The sequence below is a fragment of the Dasypus novemcinctus genome, chromosome 8 (assembly GCF_030445035.2).
Source record: "Dasypus novemcinctus isolate mDasNov1 chromosome 8, mDasNov1.1.hap2, whole genome shotgun sequence".
Lineage (NCBI taxonomy): Eukaryota > Metazoa > Chordata > Mammalia > Cingulata > Dasypodidae > Dasypus > Dasypus novemcinctus.
In genome coordinates, this window is record NC_080680.1 from 46,240,343 (window position 1) to 46,254,861 (window position 14,519).

The following is a 14,519-nucleotide window of genomic DNA, read 5'->3' on the forward strand; positions in this document are numbered from 1 at the left end:
GCCCACACTGCCCGTGCCGCTGACGACAACAGAAGCGGACAAAGAAACAAGACGCAGCAAATAGACACCAAGAACAGACAACCAGGGGAGGGGGGAGAATTAAATAAATAAATAAATCTTTAAAAAAAAAAAAAAATTAACCAATAATGTTGAAGTGATATAACTTGATAAATTTTTGCATTGGTAGGAAGGGAGACGAATTTATCATTCAACTTCTCAAGAATCCCTTCATCTCATTAGTTTTGAGAACTCGGACTTAATATAGTCTGAACCTATTTGCTGTCAGCAAGTGGGACAGAACCAGGAAACTCTGAACAGCTTTGTTCCAGAGCCACATGTATGATGATTTTGCGACTGGTATCAAGGAGGCTGACCAGATTTTCCATAGCAGGATCCTGCTGGCATTGTGCTTGTAACCTCTGCCAGTAGGGGAGCCTATCACAGGAAGCAAAGCTGTACAGCAGTCTGTCACTAACTACAGATGTTAGGACTGGAAAATGGAAAGAGGAATGACTGACCCCAAAGAAGAACAAGGGAGCCACTCTGCCACAGCACCTCACTTAAGAACTATTTGTTGGATAATCAGAAAAACTTCCCTTTGTAATGAGCAAGGCATCACTAAGGAAATAGCTTAACAGGGGTTCTTAACAAGGGATCCAAGAGCTTGAATTGAAATTAAAAAAAAAATTCTTGAGGGGATGTTTTGGTGCGAGTGTGATATATTTATTAAATAATACACAGTATTATAATATTCCAAGTGTGGACTTGGTAAGGGGTCTGTGGTTTTCACCTTACTGGCACTGGGGTCCATGGAACAAAAAAGGTTAAGAACCCCAAAAAAGGTTAGAAGATATTTGGTTGGTCCATACAGATGACAAATTATCAGGAAATGATGGAACTTTTTAAAAATTACATTATTGCCTGGTCTTTTAAAAAGAGGGTTTTAAAATCCTTTCATAAGTATTTATCCTGGAGAAGAAAATAATATCCTACTTGGACTGAATGCAGGGTTATTTTAAAAGAACAGAAAAATTCAGAATAAAATAAACAACTTCACTTAATTTTTTTTTTTTTTTTTTTAATGTAAGAAGCTGAGCTGAATTACAGGTTAGGAAGTCCGGGAAGACCCCTATGCAGAGAATCTTAGGGACAGAGGTACAGTTTGTTCCAAAGACAATTATGTGTGTGTGTGGTAAGTGGGAAGGGGATGGTGAAAAAGACCCAAGACTACACTAAGCTTAGCTGGGCAGAGGAACCCTGGGGAAATGGGGCGTGACCTGGGCCTGGGAGGGGAGGTTCCCCGATCTCTCTTACCGCCCGGATCTGCAGCTCCACCACCACCTCCAGAGGCATCGTTTCCTGCGTGGGCGAAAGGAATGGAATGAAAAGTTCCTTTTGTGCTGAGCCTTGCGCCGATATTTCTCAGTTTAGCCCAAACCCTTGGCAAATGTTCCTAGTAGCTTCCCTAACCCCGCCAACCCCCCCACCCCCACCCCCAGCCCAGTCCCTCCCACCCAGACAGGTCTCACACCAAGGGAGCCGAAATCTAAGCTTCCAGAAGGCGGTAGCGTCGCCGTTGCCATGGACACTCAAACGCTCAACCTTCTAACCCGGAACGCCGGCGAGGCCCGGATGCAGGCGCATGGGCACGCGCAACCCCGGGGCTCCGCTTGCAAAGCGTATTCCCCGTGTCGGTCTCCCAAGCTGTTCTCTAGAAGGGGACTGGGCTCGTACAGGCGCGTCACCTGGATGGAGAGTTGCTAAAATCCCTGGATTTCTTTCCACCCAACTCTTCCACCAACTCTCTCTATGACCCCAATCACTATATTGAAGTTCACAGCTTCCGTTCTAAAAGTGGAATGTAGTTATAGCTCCATTATAATTTACTTACTATCTCTTTTTAGTACCTATGCTACCTCAAGACCTGGAATTTGTATTGCAATAAGAACGTGGCCTGTCTTTAAAGGCACTCACTCCATTACTTATTAAATCCTATACCCTTATATTTGGTTTGGAAAACATGTTCGGTAATAAGGAATTAAACGTATGTGTTCACTGGAAATGCAGAGATAATTCCTAATGAGGTTTAAAAGTTGTGTGTCCCATGTTGGCAACAATAGAAATACTTGCCTGTCTCTCTCTTCATGGTATTGCCCAGCCTTTTCTAAGGGTTAATAACCTCAAGCAATGAATTACGTTAGCTTCCAGTGGGTAGTTACTGTATTTGCCAAAGCTAGTTACCCTCATGAAACCATCAAAGGAGGCCTGCAAAGTAATGGTTCTTAGCCGTTGGTGGAAATTGCATTCACTTCACTTGACAGATAAAAAAGAAGACTGGGGAGGAGGGAGTGGCTGCTTCTAGCCAATCTGAAAAATCTGGAAGGAACAAATGCTGTTTTTGAAAATAAAATACTAAATTGTGATGAGTCATTTATTACTATTTTGCTTGGAGATTCATGCAGTTGAAAATTGCGCAAAGAGTTACCCTGAGACAATAATTAGGCACACATTTTGGCAAGTAGAGTCCCTTTTCCTGGACCAGTACGTTAAAGGTTGGTATATTATGTCCTTATCCAATTTCTGGTGTTTTAACTACATACCAGGAGGTTAAGGCACACAGATGGGTGCCCAGCAACCTACAGCATCCAAAGCATGGATTTGTCAATTTGCTGGTACCACTAGTAACGGTATTTGACCCTCTGACCCTCAGTTACATCACCAACACCAATGCTAAGATATCCAGGGGAGTGATATCCAAAACAGACAAATAAATAAGTGGCCAGACACTTTGTGGAAGGGAGGAAACAATCTTTATTGGTGCCTGCCAAGTGCTAGGATGTGCTTAAGAATGCCCTATAGTAAATCATTTAATGCCCAGAATAGCTCTTTTTAAAAAAAGTTTTTACCGTTGTATATATATACAACAAAATCTCCCATTTTAACCACCTTCATTCATACAATTCAGTGATTTTTTTCCTTTTTTTTAAAGAGAGCAGTTGTAGGTTTACAGAAAAATCATGCATAAAATAGAGTTCTCACATACCCCCAGACATACACACAGGTTCCCCTATTATTAACATTTTCATTAGTGTTGTCCTTTGTACAATTGATGAAACAATATTTTTAAAATTACATCATTAACTATAGGCCATAGTTTACATTAGGGTTCATTCTTTGTATAGTATAGAATTTTTAAAAAAAATTTTTTCTGGTAACATATGCAACCTAAAATTTCCCATTTTAGCCACTTTAAAATATAAAATTAAGTTATACTACATTCACAATGTTGTGCTACCATCACCACCATCTATAACCAAAACTTTTCATCACCCCCAACAGAAACTCTACCCATTAAGCAATAACTTCCCCTCCCCTACTTCTAGCACCTGGTAACCTGTAATCTACTTTGTCTCTGAGAATTTGCTTATTTTAGGTACCTCATATATGTGAAATCATAAAATATTTATCTTTGTGTGTCTGGCTTATCTCACTCAACATGGCATCTTCAAGGTTCATCCATGCTGTGGCATGTATCAGAACTTCATTCATTTTTATGACTGAATAATATTTCAATGTATATATATATTCTTTATTATGTTTATGCATTCATCTGTTGATGGACACTTGGGTTGCTTCCACCTTTTGGCTATAGTGAATGATGCTGCTATGAACATTGATATAGCACACTAATTCTGAGGGAAATATTATTAACCCTGTTTTATAGATACAGTATCTGAGGCCAGATAGCCTTTTATCCGTCCACACAGCTAACAAGGGGAGCAACCATGTTTGAAGCCAGGTGTGCCCAATCACAAACCAGCTCCTACAACATAGACATCCTCTTGAACCCTAGAGACATAATTTCCCATTCTATGCACTTCCTGGTTTTAAATCTTAATATAATGGACTATACTGCTGTGCCCTCTTCTTGTGTCCCTCCCACTCTGGCCATTCTTCCTCTGTCCCTTTGTAGGGACATCGTCCTACCTCTACCATGGCAGTTTGAGATTTTATGAATCTCAAAAAAGAAAGATTATGTTCGTAAACTTATCTATTCCTCTAAGTGTGATATCCTTCGACTGCATTAAATTCAGCTGAGGGGCCTTTGATTAGATTACCTGTTAAGATTGCTTTAGGACTTTTTATTGGACTATGTCAGGAGGACATGACTCAAGTTAAGTCCCCACCCCCTTGCTGGGTCTGGTATAAATGGTCTCACATAGCCGAAGAGAGAAGGAAAAAAAGGAACAGCCATGTAAGAGAAAAGATTCCAGTTTTGCCTACAGCTGAGCCCCAAGGAGAGAAGTCCTAAGAGACAAGCCCTATGCCAGGTGAGAGAGGGCTACAGTATTACTTAAGCACAAAGCCCCAAGAGGCTAGGCCCACAAAGCAAATCAAGAGGAGATGGTGAGCCAGGAGGGAAATGCTGAAACCTGGCAGAGATCTGCAGCCATTCTGCTTCACCATGTGGCAACAAACCGGGATCAACAGTAGCTGACTTTGGTGAGAAAGCATCTTTCCTGATGCCTCAATTTGGACATTTCATTACCTTGGAAATGTAAGCTTTTACCCCAAATAAATCCCCATTATAAAAGCCAACAAAGTTCTGGTACTTTGCATCTGCAGCCCTTCGGCAAACTAATACACTAGCTAAGCCACGTTTTAGGCCTTTTCCTTTCCTGACTCTGAACCCTTTACATAGGGTACAAAGTATGAGTTTTACATTTTACATCTCTTCTGTTCTTCCTGACAAAGTCCAATCTCCTTATTACAAATATATGTGTTTCCTTTATAGCGGCAACTATTACTATAGCAGTTTTACATTTGTTCCTTTGATTGTTGATTACTCTTTGTCCCCATCAACTGTAAGATCTGGTAAATACCTAGCAGAGCAGATGCTCAATTAGTATCTTTGAATAGATGCTAAATAAAGAGATGGTCAAGCCAGTTTGTAGGGGCTAATATAACCCTTGGAAAGGGGAAGTCCCACCACATCAGGGCTAAAATAAAATTTTCAGAATGGGAAAGGCTCAAACACAGCTATACTGCAAGTCTACCATGGTGATATTAGATGAGTTGAGAGTGAATATTTATACTCTGTTAATGTCCCCTAAACATAACCTGAAGCTCCTGGCTGCCATAGAGATGTAGAAGTTGCTACATACACAAAAACTCTGGCCATCTTGTACATCATGTAAAATAGTCAAGCACCATGGGCAGCCAAGCAAAACAGTTCAAGGACTGGACTGTCACAACCTCAGGCCTATAGGTTGCTGATGAGAGGCAACAAACAGCTCTTGAACAACTTCTAATTCCAGAGGATTTCTGCAGTGCAGCTTGGCTAGCAGTGACATCAGCATTGTAGAAATGACACTTCAGCACACCTTGCTCACATCCTGGCTCCAGCCAAGAAAATGGCACATGCCCCAAATAGGACTTTTCCACAGTTAATTAGCAAAGAATAAAAGTGTGACAGCCAGATAATTATGGCTAAGATTTTTATTTTCATTTTTAAAAATTAATTATAGGACACTAACTTGCAAACATTTATTTTCAAATAATGTAGAAGGGAATACTTTTATAAGAGGAGGAAACAACTAAAAAAAAAAAAAAAGGTACTAATGGCAGGAGTAAGGGAAAACAAGCTTAGTTTGCTAGAGCTCTCATAGCAAAGTACCACAAACTTGATGGCTTAAAACTACAGAAAATTATAGTCTTACAGTTCTGAAGGCTAGAAGTCTGAAATCAAGTTGTCAGCAGGGCCATAGTCCCTCTGAAGTGTCTATCTCCTGGCATTTGGTGGTTTGCCAGCAATCCTTGGGCTTCGGATCTCTGTCTTAGTCATCACATGGCCATCTTCTCTCTCTGTATTCAGAGTTCCTGTTCTTAAAGGACACCTGTAATACTGGGTTAGTGTCCACCCTAATCCAATTTGGCCTCATCTTAACTAATAACATATTCAAATACTCTTATTTCCAAATAAAGTCACATTCACTGGTCTAGGGGTTAGGACGTGTCTTTTCGGGTGACACAATTCAACCCATAACACAGGAACTTATACATTGGTCGTTGGATTGTAACAAGTTTCACAAATTTAATGGCTGAATATATGACAAATTTATTATCTTACAGTTTTGTGTATCAGTAGGCCAACACAGATCTGATTGGGCTAAGATTAAGGTGCTTGCTGGGCCACATTCCTTTACAGAGACTCCAGGAAACAATCTGTTTCCTTGCCTTCTCCAGCTTCTAGAAGCTGCCCACATTCCTTGGCTCATGGCTCCCTTCATCCATATTCAAACCAGCACATAGGGCCCAAGTCCTTCTTATGCTGTCATTTTTCTGGTTCTATCTTCCACTTTTAAGGACCCTTGTGATTACAATGGGCCCATCTGGATAATTCAGGGTAATCTCCATTTTTTTTAAATCAGCAGATTAGCAACCTTAATTCCACCTGCAACCTTAATTCCCTTTTGCCATATAAGGTAACATATTCACAGGTTCCAGAAATTAGTACATAGATATCTTTGGGGGCCCATTATTCTGTCTACCATATATAACTACTCTGGAGAACAATTTAACAATGCCCATAAATATTTTTAATTTGGCTCAGCAATTCCACTGCTGGGAATTTATCCAATGAGAATACTTTCATACAAAGAAATATGCTATAGCATTATCTATAGTTTAAAAAAATACTATTAACCAACTAAATGCTCATTAAGTGGGATCAGATTAAATAGTCATTTAGCCACATGATGAAATATTATTCTGCATAGAAAAAGACTGAGACAGAGCTATAAGTATTAATAGTAATAATCTCTAAAATATAGGACTAAGAAAAAAACAAGCATGGCACAAAAGAGGTAGAATTTGCTGCCATTTGAGAAAGAAGGCAATATGATAAGTACATAGACACTTAGAATATCCCTAGGATACACAAGAAACTGGTAATAGTGGGTACCTCCAGGGAAGGGATCTTGGGTTCAGAAGTAAAGAAGAAACTTACTTTTCACTGAATACTTTTAGGTACTTTAAAAAAATTTTAACAAAGTACTTGCATTATCTAGTCCAAGAATGAAAACAAATTAAAATAAGCAGAAACTGAAAAATGATAAATCTGGGAAGGACCAAGAACTGGTTTCTTTAGCTTTTTGGCCTGCATCCTATATGCTACATGCCATGAAAATATCTATGCATGTGTCTGCTTTTGTTTCCTGTGCAATTTCTTAGCCAGTGATCCATAGCTGTCTCACAGGTCCTAAACCCCCTGAAATGATACGCAACCTTTCCTGCATGTGCATTTAAGCATTTTTTCTGGGAAGACTGTCTGTAGCTTTCATCTGTCTGAAAAGGGTAGGGTTAGTCAAAACAGGTTTTAGAACCACTGTTCTAAAGGAGCCCTGTAGCCTCTTATAGGAAAATAAAGGGATACCTGGGTTATATGACAAGGCAGCAGCAGGTAAGGGAAGTTGGTCTCTTCCCTCCATCACATTCATATCCACTTAATGAAGCCAGTTGTCTTTCCAAAGGCAGCTGTAGTCAGTGACTTTAAAAAGACTTCCAAAGTCCTGTTCTAAGTTATAATTTATGTGTGGATTCCATAAACTCATGTTAGATCCTACAATCTTTTGAGCCAGGGAATTATTTATTAGCAACTGTGAATAACACCAGCAGATTGAGTTTCCAAATGAGATCATTTGCATTTGTGATAAATGCCTGAAAAGAAAAAATCCCCAAGCATATGAAACAATCTGGATTATTTAAGTAGTACTACATTTTCAGATGACTGATTGTTTTTATTAAGCGCAGGCAGACCCAGCCTCAAGACCAAGAAACATTGTCTTTTATATTTGGCTTCCTCCAAAGTCTTTCTCAAAAATGTTCTTTTAACAGTTCAGTTTTCTGGCAGTCCAACAAATTGAGAATAATAGTTTACCCGTTAGACTTTTGTTATGAATGTATAAAAGAATTCAATGAACCACGTTGGATTCTTTTCCTAGTTTGAACAAACAGCATAATTTCTGAATTAAGCTGATATTTTTAAAAAATAATAATGCTAAAATCAAATCCTTTGGGGGAACTTTACATTAGAGGGATCAGGCTGTCATCATATGAATCCAGTGGTCAATCCTAGCATCACTACAGGTGACGTTATGTGCCTGCCAATGTAATAGCTGGGGGCACCTATAAAGTACTTTTGCAAAACACCAATTGAAGTTGAATTTAATCAAGCCACTAGTGTTATTCTGTCCAACATGGTTTAAATAGCCATTAAATGTGGCTATTTAAAATTAATTAAAATAAAACAAAAACTTCAGTTCCTTACTTTTACTACTCACATTTAAAATGACTCAATAGCTACATATGGTTAGTGGCTATTGAATTACATAGAGCAGATAACATCACAGAGAGTTATATTGGACAGTGTTGCTGTACAGCTAATTTTATTTAAAGGAAACATGGAAGATAGAGGAACATATTAATGACACCACCAGGAAGCAAACATATATCTGGGATGTAAGACATTCTGTAGAACAACAAACCCAGTTAGTCTACAAGAAGTCAATGGTATTAAAAAATAAATAAGGGGGGAAAAACGACTAGATTTAAAAATACTAGAGATTTAACAACCAAATATGATATATGGACTTTGTTGAGGCCCAGATTTGAACAAATCAATTTAAATAGAAAATTTGAGGATATTGGGGGGAAATATGATTATGGTTTAGACAAATAGATAATACCAAGTGATTTAATTTTGATAGATATGAAAATGCCTTCATGGTTATGTAAGGCAAATATCAACATTATTTAGAGATGCATACATAGGTATATAATGGGAAAATGATGTAGTGTCTTGAGATTTTGCTTGCAAATCCTCCAGCAAATGGATAAAAGAAATAGATAAAACAAATGTAGGAAAATGACAACTGTTTAATTTGGGTGACAGCTATATAGGGGCTCTTTGTAATATTCTATACTTTTGTGCATTTAAAACATTCACAATATTTTTTAAAACTTTAACATATACTAAATTTCTTATTTTAATCATATCCTTACATGGACCTCCTTCTGTCCTAAAATAGCCCAAAGAGGATTCTTGGTGGTATCACTATGAAATTCCCTTCCAGAAAATATTCACCTCAAAAGCTGTTAAGAAAATTATTCTGAAGTGCAATACCTTACAATTAATTCAGAGGGAAATCCGTTGCATTATAAGTTGAGCAGTCTCTGCATGAATATCCCAAACAAGTAGGCTTTAGTATTTCTTTAAGTATACACAATTCTTGAGAATTTTTCCCAAGTATCAAGAATTCCTTCCAACGAAGGAATCAAATTGCAATTGAACAGCTTTTAACAATCTTCAAGTCATTTGGAGTCTGGCCTCACACATGGAATCTGTTTCATAATTGTTAGAGTTCATGAATCAAACTCATGTTACTCTTTGGCTTGTGCTTTGATTTACTGGCATTTGTAGGCGCAATACTTAAGTAAACCCTTCTACAAGGACAGCCCTTGGCATTTTGGATTATATAGTCCATATCCTTCCATTTTAAAGTAATTTCTATTCTGGAAAAAACAATTTGCTCCTTCAAGTTTCAGCTGGATAGCTCTATGTCCATGGGAGTAGTAGGCAACTTATGACCCAGAGCAATTTCCAAGGAATTATATTTATTATCCAATGTAAGAAAGTAGAAAAGAGTATGATTAAGCTCTAAGACTTGTTAAAAAGTGTCCATTGTACCAGGGGACAGGATTTATTCCCTGAAGTCAGCAATGGCTCAAGATGAGGTGATTTCTGATGAAATCATACCCACCTGTTCTCTTAACAAATATACCTCGTTCCTTTCCCTTTTTCACTCTCTCCTGCATTTATTTAAACCTGCATTTATTTATTCCTATCTCCACCCATTTGTTCCCTATTGATTTATTCAACACATACTTACCGAGTATCTACTATGCACCAGGTACCACTGCGGGAAAAGGAGTTAAGAGTAAACAAGGAAGAGTCTTTGCCCTCATGGAGCTTACATTCTAGTGGTGGAAGAAAGTTAATGAACAAGTAAACATAAATAATAGAGTGATGACTGCTAAGAAGGAAATATCCAGGATGGTGAGATAAAAGGTTACAGGTTGGAGATGGAGTGAGAACCTAATTTAGACCCAGTGGCAAGGTTGGCCTCTTTGAGGACATATTTGATCTGAGACCTAATAAGACAAAAATGATCACAAGCAAGGTTTTCAAAGAACTGAGAGAAAGAATATTCAGGCAAAACAGCATATCCAAAGGCAATGAGTCAAGAAAGAAATTAGTATGTTTGAGGAACTGAAAGGAGGCCAACGAGCAAACTAAGAAAGATGTGGGACTGGGTGATGGGTGGGTGGGGAGGGAGGGTTTAAGAGATGGCACTGTAGAGTTTGGCTGGCACTAGACTACAGGGGATCTTACATAGGTATGGCAGGCAATGAAACTGCCTACTCAACGATTATGCTCTTCTTGCTTGCTGTAAGAACCCCAAGTTTGTTTGGGTAGCAATGCATCCAGCCCCAGACAATGAATCATAATTAATTTAAGCCAGTTCTGGCCAACAAGGTATTAAAGTGAAGGTACTAGAAGATTTTGAGAGATGGTTTCCTTCTTGCTATAAGAGCCACAAGACAATAATGCTCTTCTTGCCCCCTTCTCTCTTCCTGCTTTAGTTGCTGTCATGTTTTGATGTAATGGCCAGAGCTATGGCAGCCATTCTGCAACTATGAGGAAACAACCCTAAAAATGAATGTCAACTGACTTACAATAGCAAAGAAGAAAGACTGAAAGAAACTGGGGCCTTGGTGACATCATGAAAATGCTCAACTAATCCCAGAAACAACTAGCTTCATCCTTTTTGTTAAATAGAAAATAAATGGTTCAAATCTCTATTTTAGTTTGCTAAAGGCTACCAAGGCAATATACCATAAATGGGTTGGCCTTTACAAAGGAGATTTATTAACTTAAATGCTTACAGTTCTGAGGCTGTGAAAGTGCTCAAATCAAGGCCTCAAGAGAATATGGTTTTTCCCCAAGCTGCAGCTGTGGGCGATCTCTTCTCTAGTCTCCTTGCTTTCTTCTGATTTGAGTGGCTTCCTCTCAGCTTTTGTGTTCCATTGATTTCAGATTCTGATTTCCAAGGCCTTTTCTCTCAGCTTCAGGGGGTTTCTCTGTTTCTGCTGCTCCTCCAATTCCATTTTATAAAGCACTCCAGTAAGAGGATTTAAGACCCACCCTGGGCTGTGCCTTACCTGGAGTATTCTATTCAAAAGGCCGATCTCTTCTCTAGTCTCCTTGCTTTCTTCTGATTTGAGTGGCTTCCTCTCAGCTTTTGTGTTCCATTGATTTCAGATTCTGATTTCCAAGGCCTTTTCTCTCAGCTTCAGGGGGTTTCTCTGTTTCTGCTGCTCCTCCAATTCCATTTTATAAAGCACTCCAGTAAGAGGATTTAAGACCCACCCTGGGCTGTGCCTTACCTGGAGTATTCTATTCAAAAGGCCCTTACCTGAATCTAATCTAATCAAAGGTTCACAATAGGTTCACACCCACAGAAATGGACCAATTTAAGAACATTTTCTGGGGTCCACAGGACTCACTATCACAGCTGAAAGTATATAATTGCACTGAAAGCATATAATTGATTCAGCAGTGTGCCATGATCTGATTTATAGAGTCTTTAAAATTCTCCCTGGCAACTCTGTGGAAAAGAAATTACAAGGAGCAAGAGTAGAAAAGAGGTATCAAAGTCTGCTGTGATGTCCTGGGGAGGGATCACAGCTCCTGGACTACGGAGGAAGCAGTAAACTTGAAGATAAGTAGCCAGGTTCAAGATGTATTTTACGGGTAAAAACAATAGGATTTGTTGTTGGCTTAAATACAGGAGGTGAAAGAGAGGGATTTATGGTTGACCTCTCGGTTTTGAACTTGATGTACATGCCATTTATTGACATGGAGAAGACAGGAAGAGGAGGTGGGGGGAAGGGGTGGAATCAAGAGTTCTTTTTTGGATGTATTAAATTTAAGATGTATATGAGCCATTAAAATAGAGATGTCAAGTGCGCAGATAGACACATGAGTCTGAAGCGCTGGGACAAGATCAGGGCTCAGATTTAAATTTGGGATTTGCCAATACACAGATGTTATTTAAAACCACAGGAATCGGCAAGTTCCTCCTCAATGGCCAGAATCTGAGCAACTTTAATATTAGAGGGGAGCCAGAAGGAGAGGGGACATCCAAGAAGACTGAGAAGTAGTAACAGTGGTAGGAGGAAAACCAGTAACAACAACAACAACACTTCACATTTATTTAGAACTTTGTATACCAGGCTTTGCTCAAAGTACTCTGTGGCTTCATGGAAGCAAAAAGGAAAAAGTGTTTTCCTTTTTCTCCCTCCCTTTCCATTTTTTCCTGTGGCTTTCACTTCTAAATTCAAGTTTAGGCACAGTGCTTCTCAACTTTTATTTGAAATTAATTATTCAGGTATAGTTGGAAAATATTCAAACAGCACAATACAGGAAAGCTAAAAGTGAAAAGCAAAGATCTCCAGAAACTTTCACTCACAGCCTTACCCACCAGAAGTAATCATTAACAGTTTACTGGGGAGTGGATATAGTTCAAGTGGTTGAGTACCTGCTTCCCACGTAAGAGATCCTGGGTTTCATCCCCAGTACCTCCTAAAAACAAACAAATGAAGAAAAAAAAAAAAAAACAATTCTCATTGGGGAGTGGATGTAGCTCAGTGGTTGAGATCCTGCTTCCCATGTACGAGGTCCTGGTTCAATCCCCTGTACCTCCTAAGCAAAACAAAACATGGGAAACGGACTTTGGCCCAGTGGTTAGGGCGTCCGTCTACCATATGGGAGGTCTGCGGTTCAAACCCCGGGCCTCCTTGACCCGTGTGGAGCTGGCCATGCGCAGTGCCGATGCGCGCAAGGAGTGCCGTGCCACGCAAGGGTGTCCCCCGCGTGGGGGAGCCCCACGCGCAAGGAGTGCGCCCCTGAGGAGAGCCGCCCAGCGTGAAAAGAAAGAGCAGCCTGCCCAGGAATGGCGCCGCCCACACTTCCCGTGCCGCTGACGACAACAGAAGCGGACAAAGAAACAAAGACGCAGCAAATAGACACAAAGAACAGACAATCAGGGGAGGGGGGGAAATTAAATAAATAAATAAATCTTTAAAAAAAAAAAAAAAAAGTTTACTGTTTACTTTTCATGAATTTTCTATATTCATACACACAAACACACAGACTTTTTACACAAACAGCATCTTTCTATCTTCCTTCCCCTCCTCCTTCTCTCTACGTATACACACATGCATACATAAATACACATATATATCTTTTTTAATTTTTAAAAATTTTATAAATATCTATATATATTTAATTCTGCAACTTGACCTTTTTAAACTCAATACATTTTGGAGATATTTCCCTATCAGCACACTGAGTTCTACCTTACTCATTTGAAAGAATGATAATACCCTATTGCATTAATACATCATAATTTAAATTCCTCTATTGACGGGCAATGGGATTGTTTCCCTTTTTTAAACTACCAATATGCAATAAACATTTTTTAGATCTATCTTGGGATATTGGTGCAAAATTAACTGTCGGATAATTTCCTGGTGGTGAAATTGCTGAATCAAAGAGTACAGAAGCTTCTGATACTGCCTAACTCCCTTCCCAAAACTTTACCCAAATGACATTCTAGCTAACAGCGTTTCCTCACATCGTGTCAACATTCGGTATTAACAAAATTTTGCCAGTCTGAGCGATTTAAAAAAGGACGTCTCCTTGTTATTTCGGTCTCTTATTAGGAGCCGGGTGCATAATCGATGAACGTGCAAGTTCTGAAACCAGACTCTTTGGGTAGGATCCTAACTTTTCCCTTTAAACGTGACCTCGGACATGTTGGGTTTATCTCCTCTTCTCAAAAAAAAAAGATCATAGCACAAATCTTGAGGATGAAACGAGATACGCAGAGATACATGAAGCCTTCCCTTACACATTCGATATTCGCGGTTCTCGTTTTCAGTTTTTAAACCCGTGCTCATTCCACCAATACTTCATCTTTGGGGTACTCGTCTTCCCAATCAAGTTTTGCAGGACTCTCTCGTTGCTTGTAATTGGAAGAGAAGACATTTGGCTCTCCCTTTCCAAATGCTCCTACCTCCCGCAATCCCGCGTCAGAATTACTGTTTTACGTATTAGTGTATAGGCATGAGTTGCAGTTTTTAAGCAATATGCAAAGTGGACACTTGGTCCTAGCACGTCCCGGCGTCAGGACCCACGGTTCACGCCACAGAGAAAACTAGACTACAAGTTACTTCCCAAACGATTCCCAACCTGCCGCGCCATTAGACTCAAGTCGGCAGCGGTGAAAGGATTCCGAGAACAAAGTTTTAAACAAGAAAAAGTTCCAAGCCCAGGGCCTACATACAAACCCACGCGCTCACCTCACAAAGCCCCGCCCATCCCAGACGGAAGT

The 14,519-nt window shown here is 39.5% G+C and overlaps 1 protein-coding gene across 6 annotated transcripts in view; it reads right to left on the reverse strand.

Annotated features, from left to right (window-relative positions):
• Positions 1 to 1,570, reverse strand: part of SPATA6L (spermatogenesis associated 6 like) — an 82,413-nt gene extending 80,843 nt beyond the window's left edge. For 4 of the 6 annotated variants that reach the window (XR_011649396.1, XM_058301804.2, XM_058301799.2 and 1 more), the window contains exon 1: positions 1,315 to 1,446. Coding sequence is in view for 5 of the 6 variants with exons in the window: in XM_058301804.2 (XP_058157787.1) it covers positions 1,315 to 1,353 (39 nt within the window). In the remaining variant the exon portion in view is untranslated. Of the gene's footprint in view, positions 1 to 1,314; positions 1,503 to 1,531 lie in introns of those variants that run through there. The other 2 variants (XM_058301798.1, XM_058301800.2) reach the window with 2 other exon arrangements.
• Positions 1,571 to 14,519: the final 12,949 nt, after the last annotated feature.